General features: G+C 52.6%; 1 protein-coding gene across 1 annotated transcript; it reads right to left on the bottom strand.

Annotated features, from left to right (window-relative positions):
• Positions 1–15,226: 15,226 nt before the first annotated feature.
• RPS15A (ribosomal protein S15a) lies at positions 15,227–18,723 on the bottom strand. The gene is made up of 5 exons (XM_058680563.1): positions 18,576–18,723; positions 17,472–17,609; positions 17,280–17,359; positions 15,874–15,959; positions 15,227–15,354 (listed from the first exon to the last, which is right to left on the bottom strand). Exons 2-5 carry the CDS (start codon positions 17,602–17,604, stop codon positions 15,261–15,263), a joined length of 393 nt encoding a protein of 130 aa, XP_058536546.1. The 5' UTR covers positions 17,605–17,609; positions 18,576–18,723; the 3' UTR covers positions 15,227–15,260.

The raw sequence follows: 18,723 nt of genomic DNA, 5'->3' as shown, positions 1-18,723 counted from the left end.
TTACCTGTTTCAACTGAGGAGAAAAAATGTTCTTTTTTGTTCATTGCTCCAGAACTTGCTTCTCTCGTGCAAAAAACAAAAATCTATCTTAACCCTATCTCATAAATATCTTCCCAAGACAATAGATATAAATCCAGCTTGTTCTTTCTTTAAATCAACTTTACTGGAGTACAATTTATATGGAAAAAAATTCACACATTTTAAATGTACATTTATTATGTATGCCCAGACATCCACACCTAGATAACCGCTGGCATAGAATTTATTAATTTTTAAGTCAAAGTTCGCCAAATCCAGTGCAATCTGCTGCCTCTCCCCTTTGGGGTGGGAGCGAGGGATGGCAGAGAGGAAATGGCAATGCTGGAAAGACAGGTGCGAGCAGTGTGGTTTGAGTGTGGTTGACCAGGTCCCCCAGGGCTCCTGTACTAGATGCCCAGGACTAGTGTGGCGGTGCTGAAGTGGGGGGCTTCCGGAAGATGAGTAAGTCACTGGGAACACTGGCCTCCATGGGGTTGATACTGCTCTGGCCAAATGAGCTAAGCCCGACAAGAACTGGTTGCCATACAAACAGTAGAACTGCGGGACTAGTGTGTTGGCATAACAGTCAAAGACAGCATATGGGGCATCAGTATCTGTGGGCATCAGTTCAAATCCCGGCTGCTCCATTTCTGATCCAGTCCCCTGCTAATACATCTGGGAAAAAAAAGTGGAGGATGGCTCAAGTGTGTGTGTGTGTGCGCGTGTGTGTGTGTTCTTCTGTCTCTGTACCTGCCTTTCAAATAAATAAAAATCAATATTTAAAAATAAATAGATAAGTAAAATTTACTTTATACGAGCAAAGTCCAGCACCTTTTCATTTGATAATTGCCTATGGCCTTGACCTATTACCTGCCAGATGGTGGTATTTTTAGGTTTTATTTTTGAGATATTTGTTAACTCACACACTAGCCAAAGGCTTAACGGCTTGAACACTACAAAATAGCACTGTTAACTTCCCAGGGATGACAGAAGACAGAGAAGCAGTGATGTGGCACAGTGAGTTAGCCACCACATGACATGCCCCAATCCCCAGGGGAGGGTCTGGGATTGAATCCTGCCTCCATCTTTACTGCAGACCCAGCCTCCAGCTAATGGGCCTGGGAGGCAACAGGTGATGGTCCCACATACTGAGTCCCTCCCACTCAAATGGCAGACCCAGATGAAGTTCCTGGCTCCTGGCTTCAGCCTGGGCCAGCGCAGGATAGCAGTTACTTGGGAGATTGAACCAGCAAATGAAAGATCCTTCTCTGTCTTTGCTTCTCTCAGTTACCTTTGCCTTCAAGTAAAAATAAAACAATTTTTTAAAAAAACAAAATGACCCAGCATCAACAAAGCCAGGCTCCCTTCAGTCTAAGCGAGCACCCCTCTCCAGGGTATGTTGGTTTCCTATCTCGCCAAAGACTTAACTCACACACAGCTCCGAGCTTCTTTGTCCTGGCAGGAAAAAAATGTCTGCCACAGAGACCCCGTGTGGAACACCTTTCCTTGGTCAGTCCTTCTAGTCATCGTTTCCACTTGACACAAGAATCCCATTGTTTTAACAAACGTCTGGGGATGGCCACAGAAGTATTTTAATCTCCTTCCAAATCCTCCCTGCGGATCCCCCGTGTGTAAATCAGCAGGGTTTTCTGCAGAGGCAAATCACCAGAGGTTTCCGCTCCTCTCTCACCACTCCCTGTAGGGTTTCTTTATTTGCCTGTTTGTTTCTATTCACAGAAAGTAGAAGAAAAGCCTGAATTCCTGGTCCTCCACGTCGTCAGACATTATAAACTCCAGGGGGGCTTCCACTTTTCTTTCCTGGAGCCCCTTGTATCTCGTCCTTGTTTTCTGACTAATCTTCAGCATCCAGCTGTAAAACAGGCAGCAGCAGTGAGAAGGGTGGGGAAGAGGCGGAAGCAGGTGTGGCAAGGAGGAGAGAGAAAGAAAACTCACACAGCCAAATGCTTTCCCTCCTCCTGTGCATGGCTTTGGAGTCACCCGGCTGGACTTGACGTGTGTCAAAAGGATTTAGTCATCCTGCAATGGCATTGCCCTGGGGGACAGGGGAAAGCAGCGATTCAAAGATGCTACTTGTCCTCTGAGAAGAGCCAAAAGGTTTGGACTCAAGGTGAGCCTTGGGGAGAACGTGTGTCTCTCAGGGAAAGACCAACCGGTAGAGTCGAAGGAATTCTGGGAACTTCTAGGACATTCCAGGGGAGGAGCCATCTGGAAAGAGATAGGCTCCCCTACAGGTGGAAAGAAACCAGATAGCATGTGAGAGAAGAAGTTCTAGAAAAGTGATGATCTGTTTCATCAATGTTTCTTTTTAAGTGGGGTTTTTTTTGTTGTTGTTTTTTTTTGGGGGGGGGGTGGGGAAAGGCGGATTTATGAAGAAAGAAGATTCCATCCACTGGTTCATTCCCCAAAAGGTCAAGCAGCTGGAACTGAGCCAATCCAAAACCAGAAGCTTCTTCCAGGTCTCCCATGCAGGTGCAGGGTCCCAAAGCTTTGGGCTGTCCTCTACTGCTTTCCCAGGCCACAAGCAGGGAGCTGGATGGAAAGTGGAGCAGCCGGGATATGAACTCGCACCAATTTGGGATCCTGGTACTTGCAAGGGGAGGATTAGCCAATTGAGCCATCACTCCAGACCCTCATCGATACTTCTGAAGCTGGGAGCAATGGTCAGATGTCCAAGCAGGACATTCTTCTGCCTGCTGCTCACCGCAGGCACTTACAGACATTTAATGAGGTCAGTCAGTCCTATTTAGAAGGGTGGAAAAAGGGTCCAGCGCCGTGGCCTAGCGGCTGAAGTCCTCGCCCTGAACGCGCCGGGATCCCATATGGGCGCCAGCTCTAATCCCAGCCGACCTGCTTCCCATCCAGCTCCCTGCTTGTGGCCTGGGAAAGCAGTTGAGGACGGCCCAAAGCCTTGGGTTTCTGCACCCATGTGGGAGACCTGGAGGAGGTTCCAAGTTCCTGGCTTCGGATCGTCGCAGCACTTGGGGAGTGAATCATCGGACGGAAGATCTTCCTCTCTGTCTCTCCTCCTCTGTGTATATCTGTCTTTCCAATAAAAATAAAAAAATAATAATAAAAAAATTTTTTTAAATTTCTTTAAAAAAAAAAAGAAGGGTGGAAAAAATGAGCCAGTGCTCAAGTTTTTATTCAAAAACAAACAACAAAAATAGGCATCTAAGGTTTCACCTATCCTAGCTTGCATTTGTGATGTGCAATGTTCATAAAAAGTGGTGCACTGAAAACCTTTGGTGGGTGAACGGCTGCCACACACAGATGCTTGAGCCAATGTTACCATTCTAAGCCTACAGTCAAGGGGACTTAGTATCACAGTAAATGGATTCGGGGAGCTCCGAGATCAGTGAAAAGGTAGCATGATACCATTTTTCCCAGACTGATGACTCAAAAGCGCAGACTTGCCTGAACAGCATGGGCTGCAGTGTCTTGGGAGGCTACAAGAAGTACAAACTTTCTGAGTCAGAAACTATGTTTCCATAAGACCCCTGGTGAGTTCTAGCCTGAGGAGAAATGGCTTAAAAGCCGGAAGTCCCTTCTGAGATGAACACATCAGAATCTTCAGTCAGGACATCAAACAGGTCAACTGACATTTGAGGGTTGACCAGATGATCGGTGGATAACAACACTTGTTAGTGATGCTTGAGCTGTGGGTCTGCTTCTACATGAGTGTCCTCAAGGAATCCACTCAAGAAGTGATTCACAGAGCTACTTTTCATTTTGTAGCAAACAGGAAAACTGTAGGAATCCCTTCCAAAGCTACGGCTCCCTGGACGGGAGAAAGTGGGTATTTTTCCTCTTACGGAAAATGAATATGCAAGACAGAATGAGGTCCCCAAGTATGATGGGCTCCTGTGCTGTGCCATTTCCCTGATGAAGAAACTGAAGTGACTGAGCTTGGACTCACCACCTGCCCAGCCTAAAGACAGGAGGTTCTTCCACAGCTGATCTTGAACCCTGTGTATAGGGACCAGCCTGGTGGCTCAGCTGGAGCAAAAGGCGGGGCAGGAGGTTGTGCTGCACAGGAGATGGGATTTCTCTGGGGAGAAGATACCCTGATGAGATGCCAGATGTGTGAGCACCAGAGCCTGAGCACCCAGCTGCCAGGAGAACCCCTGTTCACCTTCATCACCTCCCAGGGCACCCAGAGGTGATATGAACCATCCAAGATGTGTGCATCTTTCCAATCTAGGACAGGTGCATTCTGTGAGCGAAGATGGCCTATTTTCCTCTTCTACGGGATGACTGAGCTCTTTGCTTCATCTCTAAGTGAGGCTGTTAAAAAAAAAAAAAAAAAAACAGATCTTGGACCTCTTGCTGATATGAAGTAACTTAAAGGGAAAACCCATTGTCAACCTTATTTCTCCAGCTGTCTGCTAACCTGATTGTCATTACTTAGGGAGACATTCCCCACAGAGAACCGGAAGAGCTTGGCTGAGAGTAATCAACAGAGACCCGTGGGGGCATTTCAGCAACTGTGCCAGGGACCATCTTCCTCCAGTCCTAATCATGCTGCTAGACGCCCCGGCTGTACAACTCTGGCACTTGATGGGCTCTGATGAAAAGGCCTGTATGCATTTTGTCACCCTCAGCAAGGTGGGAAACGTAAGGGCCCCGTGTGGCTGGATCACCAGCTCGGGAAGCAGGGAGATTAACGCTTCAATCATCAGCCTTCTGGTCTCACCCACATCTCATGGAAGATCAGGGGAGGAGAGAAAGAGGTGGACCTCCTGGGCTGATGTCTCATTAATTTAACAAGTCTCTGATCTGCTGTGTCGATCTATCTTGATCTCTTTTTTGTTTGCTTGTTTGTTTGTTTTACATCTGAAAGGCAGAGAATTTTATTCCGCAGACAGCTGCAAAAGCTCAGGCTGGGCCAAGCCAGAGCTTGGGGCTGGCAGCCTGGCATTCAATCGGGCTCTTCCATCACGTGTGAGCAGGAAGCTGGATTCAGAAGCAGAAGCCAGGCACTTGGGCACTCTGGCAGACATCCCAAACGGTGACTGACTGCTCTTCCAAAGGTCCACACCTCCTCCACACAAATTAGCAAACAAAAGCTCCCAGGGAAGTCTTGGCATCAATGACCTGGCCCCAAGAATGGAGTAACCATGGGCAGTGTGTCATTCAGCTAGCAATAATGTGAATGAATGGATATCTTTTGACGGCACTCCAAGCCCTCAGCGTGAAGCATGCCCAATGTCTTTCTTATGCACGGAAGTGGGCAATTTCTCATGCCTTATCTCCCCCCAATTCCACCATCACTGATGCTCTAGGCACCTGTCTCAGACAGCAATGCTATTTCCCATGAAGGGACGCTTGATGGAAGCGCAGACAGAAAGGCAGAAGAGGTGGTAGCAAGCCACACATGCCCCCAGCCTGGAACCCAGGAGCCTCCACTGAAGGTTATGTGGACGGAGACCGTTTCTGATGGACCCCAGAAAGGTCACCACCCAGGGCTGGCCCTGCATCTCCTATCACTTTTTAAATATCCTTGACACACCACCTGCCACCGGCCACCTTTCTAACATAGGATGAGCTACTTAACAATTCTGAATCTCAGTTTCCGGGTCGGTAAAAGAAGGGCAATGACAATCCTATCCCCCAAGGATTATTATGGCTACACGACAGAATGCGGATGAAGGTGTTCATCACTGCAGCTGCTGCATAGCATGCATCTTATAGACGTATGGTAGTTGGCATTAATAATACATTTCACTTCCATTACTTGCTTCCATGTCTTTACCTAAAGGACTATGAGCTCCCTGGGTGCCAAGCCACGGATGCATTGTGTGTTCCCAGTAGCTAGCACAGTGCTTGGCATGCAAGCGGTGTTGAAATCCCTTGCTTGCCTTGTTCACCCACTCATACTGTCAGTCTCTAACTCCCAGCTAAGCGCTCACGCACATAAAATCAAAAGATGGTGGTGAAGCACACAGAAACATTTGCCATCCACCCACGGTCTTGGCCTAAGGGGCATTTGACAATGCACTAACGGGCCACCATCCTTAGTTTGTGAAAGACGAAGATGTGGGCCCTGCCTCTGTGTGGGGATTCAGTAACAGCAGGAAACCAGGGGGCATCGGAGCAATTGGAGAAACCCAGGTCCAGGGGGTACCTGGCCTGTGGGGGGATCAGCAGAAAACAGCAAGTGTGAGCACGGGAAACTCCAGGACGGGGGGTGGGCAAAGGACGCACACGTCAGCTGCCCTCTCCTCAGTATCACGTCAGCCCCTGTGCCCATCGTCAAAGGCAGGGCACAGAGAGTGGAAAAAGCATCCATGACTATATGTCTAACACATAACCGTACCAGCCAGCAAGGAGTCACCAAGCGTTCCTGGAATACCATGGTCACGTCTCTCCCTCTCTCTCTCCTCACTCTCCCTTTCAAATGCTGGAAATAAATGAATAACCATTTTGCAGAAAGAATGAAATCGCTCCGTAATCATTACCTGATAGCAGCCAGAGAGGCAGGCGTGAAATCGCTCCACGGGAGCTGCAGAACGAGGCAGGCCAGCAGTGCAGGGCCTGCAGTGATGGCAAAACACCTGCCTGGGAAAAGCAGCGGGCACCAATCTCTGCCAAAGTTGGTCTGGGCCTCACTCTGCAAGCAAGGCCAGAAGTGACCATCAGAGAGCCTTGTCCCTGAAAATGGACCCGCCTCTGTGGGTGACAGACCTTGATCCGCAGGTAAGGCCCTCCTAATGAACTTAGGTTTTTTTTTTGTTTTTGTTTTTGTTTTGATTGATGATTAGTTCAGAAGTCAGAGCTACAGAGAGAGATCTTCCATCTGCTGGTTCACTCCCCAGAGGGTCACAGCAGCTGGGATTGACAGGCCCAAACCAAGATCCGAGAGCTCCTTCCAGGTCTCCCATGTGGGCGGCAGGGGTCCAAGCCCTGGACCATATTCTGTTACCTTCCCAGGCCACTAGTAGGGAACAGCATTGGAAACAGGGCAGCTGGGGTATGAGCTGATGCCCATATGGGATGACGTCATCACAGGAAGTATCCACTGTGCCACAGCGCCAGCCCCTGCACTCATTTCTACCCATCCCAAATCCCTCTCGCATTCCAGACTTCCAAGTCATGGGCACTTTGAAGTTCAGTGCTTCTCAGCCATGAACATGAACTCCTGGGGCCCTGTCCACAGAAAGATTCAAAGTAGTCTGGGGTGTTGTCGTGGGGAGGGTCTGAGGGGGGCGCTGTTTTTGACACACCCCTAGCTGCTGGGTGGACCCACCCTGAAAAGGTGGGTTTCAGATTTGAGGAAACAGTGTGGCAGGAGGGGCAGGCTGAGGTCTTGGGTGCAGATTCCTGCGAGTCAGCCTACTGCCGGTGGGGAGGGGGCCTCGTGGACCAGCACACCTGCCAGGGGTGTTGACCCACCAAAGGCATCCAAAACTGGAACTGGAGCCAGATCCCCCCTCCTCCAACCCCTGGGCACTTCTGGAAGCACACAGATTAGCACAGTTTCTGGCAGGTGGACAGAAAGACAGGCTGCAGAGCTCAGCAGGTAGCTCTCCTTGCAGTTACCGGTTTAATTAAAAAGCCCCAGGCTGCCAGGGCCAAGCACCCTCTCCTGGTCTGCGAGACCTATTGATTTCTTGGCTCTGCCTGCAAGACATGGTGGAGAGAGGACTTTATCTTCCGTTAATCAGGCCTGCTCTCTCTGGGCCCCGGCTCTGCCAGGCCTGCCCAGTTCCCCTCGCCAGTCCCCCTTGTCCAGCCTCCAGCCAGCCCCAAGTAGAACGAATGGCAGACGAAGCAGCTGTGGTATTGTCAGCACCACCACCAAGACCAACCCGAGTTGAACCTACGAAACCAAGCCTTTGACACACAGCCTGGTCTTGCACTAATACCAACCTCTTACTCCTGTGTCGGGATTCCCCCGTTGCCTAATCTCTCGCCTACGCCAGGCGTCTATTCCGCGGTATGTCACCTGCTTCATTTTCTGCGTCGCCCTTGTTATTTTTAAACCTTGTTTCATTGCCTCCCTGCTTACTATCTCGGGGTTGCCCACTCCATTAGCATTCGCAGTTCCGCAAAGGTGGATGTATTTTGTCTTTTACAATTAGCTCAGTGTCCCTGGCACCTGAGCCATCCTCCAAGAACATAGAAAATTCTCACTGAACTGAATGTAGCCCATCATCTGTGACCCTGAGAGCTCACAGATGGGGAAACGGAGGCTCCTACACGCCTCCCTGGCTGCTAACACCCAGGTGGGGAGTGCTGGCCGCCAGCCGCCCTGGGATCGGGAGGACCTGCTACCCACAGACATCCCCATGCCTGTAAGGTTGGCGGCAGAGGCTGGAGAGCACCTTCCACACTCAGCATCGCTGCGGCGGTGACTGTGTGGCCAGCAGAGCTGGCACTGCAGCCCTGGCGGGGCCGGGGTCCACTGTGCTCCGTTCCCACGCAGGGGGCCACCGGCCCCTGTGACCCTGCTTCGGAGACCCCAGGGCGACCCTAGCTCAGGCTTGGGGCCTGGACAGGACCTGACGCTCAGTGCTTCCAGGCCTGGGACGCAGCCCGCCCGCTGCCCCTTGCGCTGTCCCATGCTGCCCCCTAATGGCACAAAGCCTTTCCCCACGGCTCCAGCTCCCGTCTCCCGCATGGCAGTGGTGACTCCCTGGCACAGCCTGTGCACTGCGAATCAGTTCTACGACGCTGGAGGGCCCCCAGATAGCGCCCCATAAACGTGGGGTGGCTTGGGCCCAGGGCGGTAGCCTAATGGCTCAAGTCCTCACCTTGCACATGCTGGAATCCTATAGGGGCGCTGGTTTTAATCCCAGCAACCCCACTTCCCATCCAGCTCCCTGTTTGTGACACGTGAAGGCAGTCAAGGACAGCCCAACGCCCTGGGACCCTGCACCTGCGTGGGAGACCCGGAAGAGCTCCTGGCTCCTGGCTCTTAGCTCGGCTCAGCTCCGGCCACTGCAGCCATTTGGGGAGTGAATCAACGGAAGGAAGATCTTCCTCTCTGTCTCTCCTCCTCTCTGTATATCTGACTTTCCAACAAAATAAATATTTTTTTTTAATGGGGTGGTGTGCTGCCTTTAGCCTGGGATCAGGGGAGTTTTGCTACCACAGAGCCACCAGGTCTTCAGGGTGCATTCAGTCCACATGAAGACAGGAAGGATTAGAGAATAATAAAACAAGTAATGGATGGTGTGTGTGTGTGTGTATAGACAGGCAGAGAGATATAGAAATGGAAATTTCATATATGCTGCTTCACCTTCCAAAGGCCAAGGCAGGGCAGGACATCAGGAACTCAATCCAGGTCTTCCGTGCGGTGGCCAAGACCCAGACCCTTGAGCCGTGCAAAACAAGAGCCTCCCAGCATGAGTGTTAGCAGGAGCAGAGCCGGGACTCAAACCCAGGAACTCCAATACGTGATGCGGCATCCCAAACGGCATCCTAATCACTGTGCCAAATGCCTGCTCTTCACCATGGACTTGAGACACAACTGCAACCTTGACACTCAGAATAAGGTAGTGCCAGTATGTGTGTGTGCTTATGACATATGACACACGTGCACATACATACATGGGGGTGCATCTGCACAGTGTTGACTGGATAGATGCTCAGTGGAAGAGATGAACTCCTCCCGCCAGCCCCTTGCTCTCAAGGCTGGCGACACCCCCAGGTACCTCCCTCCTGCCTCCTGGTCACCTCCTCTCTCATAAAGCTGATCGCCCCCAAATTGTCCAGGCAGGCCTGATTGCACCAGGACCAGGATTGGCAGAACATTGGCGGTCCTTTGCTGACACCTGCAGGGCGCTCTGGGGTACTGCAGAGAGGTCCCCCGTCTCGAACTGACTCGGCACTCAGCAAAGCCCTTTTGGCAGGGTTCTTCCGGCCCAGCATCCTCCTTCACGGCATGGAAACGTTGGACTTATTCAGACACGCAGAGGCCAGAGATGCAGGCAGCTGCCTGCGGGTGCGACAAAGCAGGAGAGGCAGCCTGTGTCTGGAGTCCCCGCCGCCACACCCTTCCCATCCTGGCCCTCTTGGGAGCCTGGAACCAAAGGCTTCCCTTCTTCCCTTCTCTGCAGACTGCGACACAAGGCAGAAGATCCCCTTAAATCACGCGGCAACATTCTCAACAGCTGAGATGGGATTTTAAGATCTTGAAGGGTAAACAAGTAAAAAGATGATCCATTCAGAACCGGCACTGTGGCATAGCAGGTAAAGCCGCCTGCTAGGGTATCGGCACCAGTTCCAGAGGCTCCACTTCCAACCCAGCTCCCTGCTTGTGGCCTGGAAAAGCAGCAGAACATGGCCCAATGATTGGGCCTCTGCATCCACGTGGGAGACCTAGTGTTATAGCCATTTAGGGAAAGAACAAGCAGACAGAAGACACTCCCTCTCTCTCTCTCCGTAACTCTACCCTTCAAATAAACAAAATAAATCTTTTAAAAAATGATAGCTTGAGGGGGGAGGCGCCGTATCCTAGCGGCTAAAGTCCTTGCCTTGCACGCCCCGGGATTGCATATGGGCACTGGTTCTGATCTTGGCAGCCCTACTTTCCATCCAGCTTCCTGCTTGTGCTCTGGGAAAGCAGTCGAGGATGGACCAAAGCCTTGGGACCCTGCACCTGCCTTTGAGACCTGGAAGAAGCTCCAGGTTCCTGGCTTTGGATCAGCTCAGCTCCAGCCATTGTGGTCACTTGGGAAGTGAATCAAGGGGCGGAAGATCTTCCTCTCTGTCTCTCCTCCTCTCTGTATATCTGACTTTCCAATAAAAAATAAATCTTTTTTTAAAAAATGATAGCTTGGCTGCAAAAAATTGAAATGCATGCTTTTTTTTTCCTGCATTTTCCATGGGCTTTTGGAAGATCCCTTGTATGCAGGGATTCCAGAGTTTGAGGCACACAAATAACCTGTGCATCTCATTTTCCCACAAACCCGCTGGAGTCCCCTCACTTTACCACAGCCCTCCTGAGTGTGGGTCTTATGAGGGTCATTATGGAAATGAGAAAGGGAGGCAGGAAGGCTATTGGGAAATTTCTAGAACAAAGCAATAGCCAGACAAGACAGCTTTGCAGTCCCCAGGAGGCAGAGAGCTCCGGCGAAGGCTGCTTCCTGTGAGACAGCCAGCCCACGTAGCTCTGAGGCTGCCCTGGAAGCGCGCCCTGCCTGGCAGGTGTCAGATCCAGGAGAGGATACTGAGCAGCCAAAGCAACAGGTGTCCAAGGAGACCGAGTCTCACAGAGTTTCCGTGTGATGGACGCATCGTCAGGTCCTTGTGAGGGGTGAGGAAGAGAAAACACCCTCAAGTTTTGAGACCAAGGTCTCCCCAGCCGGGCCTCTCAGGAGGTAGCCTGACTCCAGGACACCCGACAGTACCCCTGAAACTCCAGAGACCATGAGCCACTCCCCACATCCCTGCACAGAGCGCCCTGCTGGCTCTGTGCCTGGGGCCCTGCCACACTGGTGACCAGCTTCCCTGCTCTCCCTGCCCTCCTCAGCCCCCCAACATGGCTGACTCACAGCTACTGCAGACTCGGGTTCTGTTAATTCATGGTTGCTGTCAAGTCCTGGTTCCTACTCACTACAGCTACTGCGGACTCAAGGCTTCCTGTGTCTCGGCACTGGCCCTGGTCCTAACCTCTAATATTTCCACTAGGTCTCAGACTCGGATTCTCCAAGACAAAGGGTCTGAATGGCTGTGTTTGACTCCAGCACCCTGATTCCTTCTGCTTGGATGTGTCACAGGGTGCCTCCCTGTGCCCTGACCAGCCTAAATGTTGCCTGCGCTTGGGAGGGGTGGTTGGATGGATGGATGGATGGATAGATGGATGATATTACCTAGCATAGGGGAGAAAAAGAAATGAGATAACTGGCTGACCTGCCCTCAAACAGCCTACAGTCTGATGGAACAAACGGGACAATTCAAAAAGAAAATTAGTTTAAACTAACCCTGGCCACTCTGAAGCATTCCCTCAGCAAGCCTGGGTGAAGCTGCACTTCAAAAGCAACCAAGGTTGAGGGCTGATTTTTTCCCTCATCCATCTGCACAGAGCACCCAGAGCCCAATACACTATTCCATCCCTTCACATCTTGTCTTCAGAGATCCCAGGGCCCATACCAGCTCCCCATGTGGCTTGGGACCATGCCTGGATTCAATGGTTGGAACAGCAGGGAGGGGGAACAAATCGTGCCCCTTGGCAGTGGACCTCTGGCTGGCACGGACAAGGTCTCCTATGCTGTCTCTTAGGAACCCCTAAGCCATGGAGGAGGGACGGTGGCCGCAGAAGACGTGAGAGGTACCCATGACTCAGAATCCAGATTTCACCCCGCCAAAGACCTCACTGGTAAAAATGAGATTACTTGACTGTGAAACTCACCTAATAACAGAATACAAAACTTTTGATTCTTCAGGGAAAAAAAGCTAGAAATTGAGCAATGCAAATCCCCACTCAGGAGCCAAAAAATAAATTTGAATTCAGTAGATTCTTCACACACACGTTTTGTTTCAGGGGAAAGCAGCAAGGAAATTGAAACCCTGATACCAAGGTTTTCCTTGAACCAGAAGATGGCCAGAATGGGGTGGGCTGACGTCCTGGGCTCTGCCCACCTCCTCCTCTCTGCCCTGCATCCGAGCCTCAGGGAGACCTGCTCACATCCAGGGTGAGCTCTTGAGAAGGCCTGGGGTACATGCCAGGCCAGGACATGCAGGTTGAAGTAAAGCCAGCTCTGAGGTCAGGCCCCTACAGTTGCTGACCCACCCCCTTAAAAGAACCCGTACAATACCTGGCATTTGAGAGTTCTGTAACTTAACAGCAGGAACCCCAGTGGGGTGAGGAGAGCAAAGTCGAGAGACAAGTCATTGAGCCACCGGGCGCTCACTCCAGGCCTCCTGCAAGGGTGGCAGAAAGCCAGTGAGCAGCCACCACCTGCTGTGTGCCAGACTGAGCCTTAATAAGCAGCCCAGGCTTTCTGAGCTAGGATGCAGTCATCTTGGCTAACTAATCACTTAAGTCCATTTCTTTTAATTTTCAGCTAAAACAGAGATCCTCTACACCTTGTAAACTCTACCTTGTAAACTTAGTAACTTTCCCTTCAGAAGGTAACTTCAGTAAGTTTTTTCGAATGTTGTGAAATTTTTTTTGCTTTTAATTACATTTGTATTTTTATAAAAATATATCCAAATTTTAATATTCACTTTATTTCTGCAATCCTTCGATCATTACCACCAGTGTGAATTATGCAGAAAGGGTTACTGTGCCATGTTTGTGGATTTTACAGATATGAGTGAAAACAAATACATTTTATGTAATACGTCATTATTTATGAATGACAAACATCCCAACTTCTCATCCGGATACTGTTGGCTGATCAACCGGCCGAGACACACAGGAGACACACTCACTGCTCTGCTTTCCCCACTAGCTTGGCTCTCATTGTTGTAACTGTTACAGGTCTGCGTAGAAGAGGTTTTCTTTATTTTTTTAACAGATTTTTTTAAATATTTATTTTTATTGGAAAGTCAGTTATACAGAAAGGAGGAGAGACAGAGAGGAAGATCTTCCGTCCCTTGATTCACTTCCCAAGTGGCTGCAACTGAGCCAATCCGAAGCCAGGAGCCAGGAATTTCTTCCGGGTCTCCCTTTAGGGTGCAGGGTCCCAAGGCTTGGGGCTGTGCTCAGGGTACAAGCAGGGAGCTGGATGGGAAGCGGGTCTGCTGCGACTAGAGCCGGCACCTATATGGGATCCTGATGCGTTTAAGGCAAGGACTTTAACCATTATGTTAACCCACCGGGCCCAAAGAGGTTCTTAAACAGCTTTGGGGTAGCTTCACTTGGAGTGCCTCCTGCAGAGCCCTTGCCTTGGTCGCTCCTGGCTTGCATTCAACCCCATCTCTGGTCTGGCATCTAGTGGGGGGAGTGAGCACCTTACACCTGCACAGTACCAGGTGACCACCGATGCCTGGTGCCACACCACCTCACTTCTGCTCAGCTCAGCTCAGGTGGCCCGCAGGGAGTTTGCATTACAAAGATTAGGAACAGCACACATCTCTAGTCTGGTGCAGTCTTACAATCCATCTTCTCATCTGGGGACTTGGAAAGAAAAACCTAAGACTCCAGACTTCAACAGACAGGGTCATTCCGTCTTCACAGCTCCTGGTTGTTGCCCACTCGATACAAGCAGGCCCTCCTCTCAGGCCATGCCCCAAGGCAGAGGGGCTATATCCCCTTCCCGGTGCCCTTTCTCAGCTGCGGCTGAGGGCTCCTGACAACTTCACTCTTGTAACTGTGGTCCTGTCAGACAGCAAGCATCCAACAGGCACTTCTCCAACTTCCTGCCCTTCCACAAATTCAAGCTAAGTCATCACACAGCAATCTGCCAAACTTGTCACTTTCACATCCTTAGCAAAGGCTAAATTATCACAACAGTTCCAGTAAAACACCTGCTGGCAATTCCCTAATTAAGCTAATAGCACCACAGCCAGGCTGACGTCCACTGCCTTGCTGTCCACACTGGGTGCTCGGACACCTGGGGCCAGCACAGCAGCTCACTCGGCTGATCCTCAACCTCCAAGCGCCAGCACCCTCTATGGGTGCTAGTTTGAGTCCCAGCTGTTCCACCTGTGACACATCTTGCACCGTGAGCCGTCACCTCAGATGCCTGCTGTTTCTGCCAACCACTACTTGTCAGATGCTTTAATCACGTTTTTAGGACTATTACAAACAGCCCTGAACTAAGGCTTCAGGTCCACGGAACCCAGATCAGACACCCCAGTCCTGGGGGAGAGGCACTATCAGAACAAAACTGGACAACCACCCAAAACGATGACAGCAAAAATCTCAGTGAATGGAGTCGATGGACATCAGGAGGGCAACACCATCCTGGATCAGTGAAATCTGCAGCCTTTCAGAACTGTCCAAACCCAAGGAATGTGCACACACTGAGACTCTGGCTTGGTATGCGGTGGCTGTTCCTCAGCCCTGGGGACTGGGGCGTGTGCAAAGTCATGAGTGGTTTTCCTCTTTGTTTCTCCCCTTGCCCAGGAACAAGAGGAAACAAATTTGGAAGCAATGAATTCAACCAACTTTCCCTAGTCCTTGATCCTTCCCTCCCTGACCAACCATGTAATCGTCCCCAGAGGCCACGAGGGCCACACACTGCCACTCGCCATGCCGCTGCACAGGTTCAACACAATCCATGAAAGCGCCAGAGTCCATTTAGCTTTTATTTGTATCTGTTACATCCCTAGAAAAAGAATCCCAGGATTTTTCCTCCTGTGTGTTTTCGTCTTGCTTCTTCGTGGTCCATGATGCCAGCTGAGGTTGTCAGGACGATGAAACTACGGGGTGGAAACACAAGTCCTGGTGAGTCTAACGATGCCAACTGCTGGTGCCCACGCAGACCCACACAGGACCCCCAGCTTCCCCTCCACACACAGTGACACCCCCATGGTCCCGTGCTGACATCAGGACTCTGCGTACCAAGTGCAGACCCTCCCAGCGTTCAACCTGAGGAGCAGGGTTTCTGCTCCTGGACTCTACCACACCCAGCATCTGGTCAGGCAAACCCAAGGATGAAAGCAACAGAACTCCAAGAGCTCAGCTCCAAAACGGGGCAAGGAGGGTCTGAACAAGAAGTATTTAAGCCCAGTTTCTCCCAAGCCCTAGGCCTTGGCAATGATCCTGGCCAGTCTAGTATCACACAAACTCACACTGTATGAATCAAATGCGTGTGAAGACAGAAAAGTGGACTCTCTGTGACAGTTACCCTTCACCCTCAGACCTAAAGCCTACAGGGACTCGGTCCCGCCATATCAATCCCCAACACAAACTTCTCTGAAGGGAAGAAATCAACTCACCCAAACTGGCGGGATGGCAGCAGGTTGTTCTGCCATTTTTCTAGATCTTTCAGCTGCACGTCAAATCTGGGGCTGATCACTCCACACTGTAACACAACAGGAAAACAAAGTTGTGGTGCTATAATCACTATACGAACCACTGAGCCCAACATTTAAGGTGGTGCCTCTCCTGGTCACAATCTTTATCAAAAGCACCATTTAAAAAATATCCAACCCACACTACGGCTGCCTACGAGGCCAACCACTTGCCCAGGAGAAAAAGCAGACATGCAGCGAGACGAAACACACAGAGCTAGGCCTGGCAATGTCAGGTCACAGCCCATGTTTGGTAGGGTCTTGAATCATTTGGCAAAAATGCAAAATATCAGACTGTCTAAGGAACGAACTCCTTAATCTAAGACGCACTGCTGTACTCGGCTCAGGAATGGTGCTCCACAATGCCAGGCTCATTTTCCCACCATTAAGTTATGTCCCCTTGCCACTGATCGTGGGACCCAGCACTGGCCACCTCAGAAGCAACAGCCCACCAAGAGCGCTATGCCAACACAGACCATGCGGCACAGTGCCAGGTCAACGTCCACCTCACACTCGGACACTGGTGGCAGAGCACTCCTATGCAGTCTCAGGAAACGCCCCTGACCAGCACCCACCAGCACCCCAGGGGCCGAGTCAGCAGCTGCACGATCACCCAAGTCTCCCAGCTGCTTCAGTGTAAGCCGCAGGGACGGCAGTTCAAGCAGCTCTTACTCCCTCAGTGGGCCGCCTGCACCGGTGCCCGGGCGGGATCAGCCCGCCAGCTACCCGAGGACGAGCCCACCCAGAAGGGGGGCTTCTCTGAAGATCCCCAAGCATCACCGCAGCCGGCGGCCACACCAGCCCCTCTCCTAACCCAAGGCGCTCTCCAGGTGGTCAGGGCCACCTTCCGTGGGAGCCAGGTCTGTCCCTCTAGCAGCCCAAGGCGCCGAGCCACATGCTGTGGTGCTGCCAGGTCTTCTGCTAGCACCAAGCCTTCTACAGACGGGAGGGAACCACAGCAAGCACACACCGAGACAAAGGGAGGAGACGCCTCGGCCAGACCCCACGTCCAGGTCATGGCACAGGCCAAAAAGGCCTCAGACATTCTCGCTTATTCATCTGTAACCATCCAAGTCCAGTACCTGGACAACAAACGTTTATACAAGGAACAGCCCTCCCATTCCAGCCCGGCAGCTAAGGCCATGAGCACCTGTCCCAGCGGTGGCCAGTAACCCCGCGACCGACCCCGCTCCCGCAGAGCCCCTCCACGAGTGCAGCTACGCCAATGCTAGACGGTCACAACCCCAGACGGACGGCACAGGCCTCAGGACAGCCACAGCAGAGCTGCCCACCGCCCAGTACGCCAGCGGGGCAGCGTCACCAGCTCTCACCTTGTTTAACCTGCCCGTGAGGTTCACAACGATCTTCCCAGCTCTGTGATCATCGATGATTTCAAACTCGCCAATGTAGCCTGTGGAACACAGCAGGTGACACGTGAGCCGGAGGCCGCCACGCTCAGCTCGGGGGATGCTGGGGGACACAGCCAGAGAGTGCACCCCGCGCCCCCGAGGCCCCCCACTCACCGTGCTTCATCATGACGGTGAGGAAACGGACGATGACCTTGGAGCATGGTCGGATCAGCACCTGCCGCTTGCCTCGCTTCTCGGCATTGTTGATGCTCTTGAGGGCATCGGCCAGGACGTTCATGCGCACCATGGCGGCTGCACGACACGGAGCACCGGGCCGGGGGTTGGCGGGACACGGGGACACACACCCAGGACCCCCGCAGCCACCCCGAGCCGTGCTGACACACACACAGGACCCCCAGGACCCCCGAGCCGCACTCACACACACACATCCAGGACCCTGGAGCCCCGAGCCGCACTCACACACACACATCCAGGACCCTGGAGCCCCGAGCCGCACTCACACACACACATACCCAGGACCCCCGAGCCATGCTAGCTCAGACACTCAGACACACACACCCCCGACCCCCGAGCCATGCTAGCTCAGACACTCACACACACCCCCGACCCCCGAGCCATGCTACTCAGACACTCAGACACACACACCCCCGACCCCCGAGCCATGCTAGCTCAGACACTCACACACACACATACCCAGGACCCCCGAGCCATGCTAGCTCAGACACTCAGACACACACACCCCCGACCCCCGAGCCATGCTAGCTCAGACACTCACACACACTCCCGACCCCCGAGCCATGCTACTCAGACACTCAGACACACACACCCCCGACCCCCGAGCCATGCTAGCTCAGACACTCACACACACCCCCGACCCCCGAGCCGCGCTCCCTCCCGCCCCGGCACTCTCAGCCTCAGCCCGCGAGGACGTGCCCGGCCGGTCTGCAGCACCGAGCCCCTCCGCGGGCACGACACCGCCGGCCGGAGGGACCGAGGGCGCTACCTCAGCCGCAGCCGAGCCTCGGCCCTCGCCCAGCGCGGCGGCCTCCAGCCCAGGAGCCGGACTCCCCGGAAGAGCATGGGGCGCGCGCGGAAAGCTCGTCCCCCGCCGTGTGCCAGCCACGGTGCCCAGGAAGAGCTGCGGCTCCGGGACACCGCGGGCGCGGCATCGTCGCAGGACACCAGATCGGAGCCTCCGACGGCAGGATGGCGCCGATGCCCGGCGGATGAGGCCAGAGCGCTCGGCAGGACACTCACCGGCACGGAAAGATGGCGGAAAGAGGACGGGCGGGGCGACGGCACGGAGTTATGGGAAACAGGCGGGCTATCGCGAGACTTTAAAGCCTCGCCGCGGGAAGCCACAGAGCGCGAAGGGGCGGAGACTGCGAAGGGGCTGGCAGTTGAG

Source organism: Ochotona princeps, chromosome 24 (assembly GCF_030435755.1).
Source record: "Ochotona princeps isolate mOchPri1 chromosome 24, mOchPri1.hap1, whole genome shotgun sequence".
In the NCBI taxonomy this organism is placed as follows: domain Eukaryota; kingdom Metazoa; phylum Chordata; class Mammalia; order Lagomorpha; family Ochotonidae; genus Ochotona; species Ochotona princeps.
This window is presented reverse-complemented; position numbering and strand designations above follow the sequence as displayed.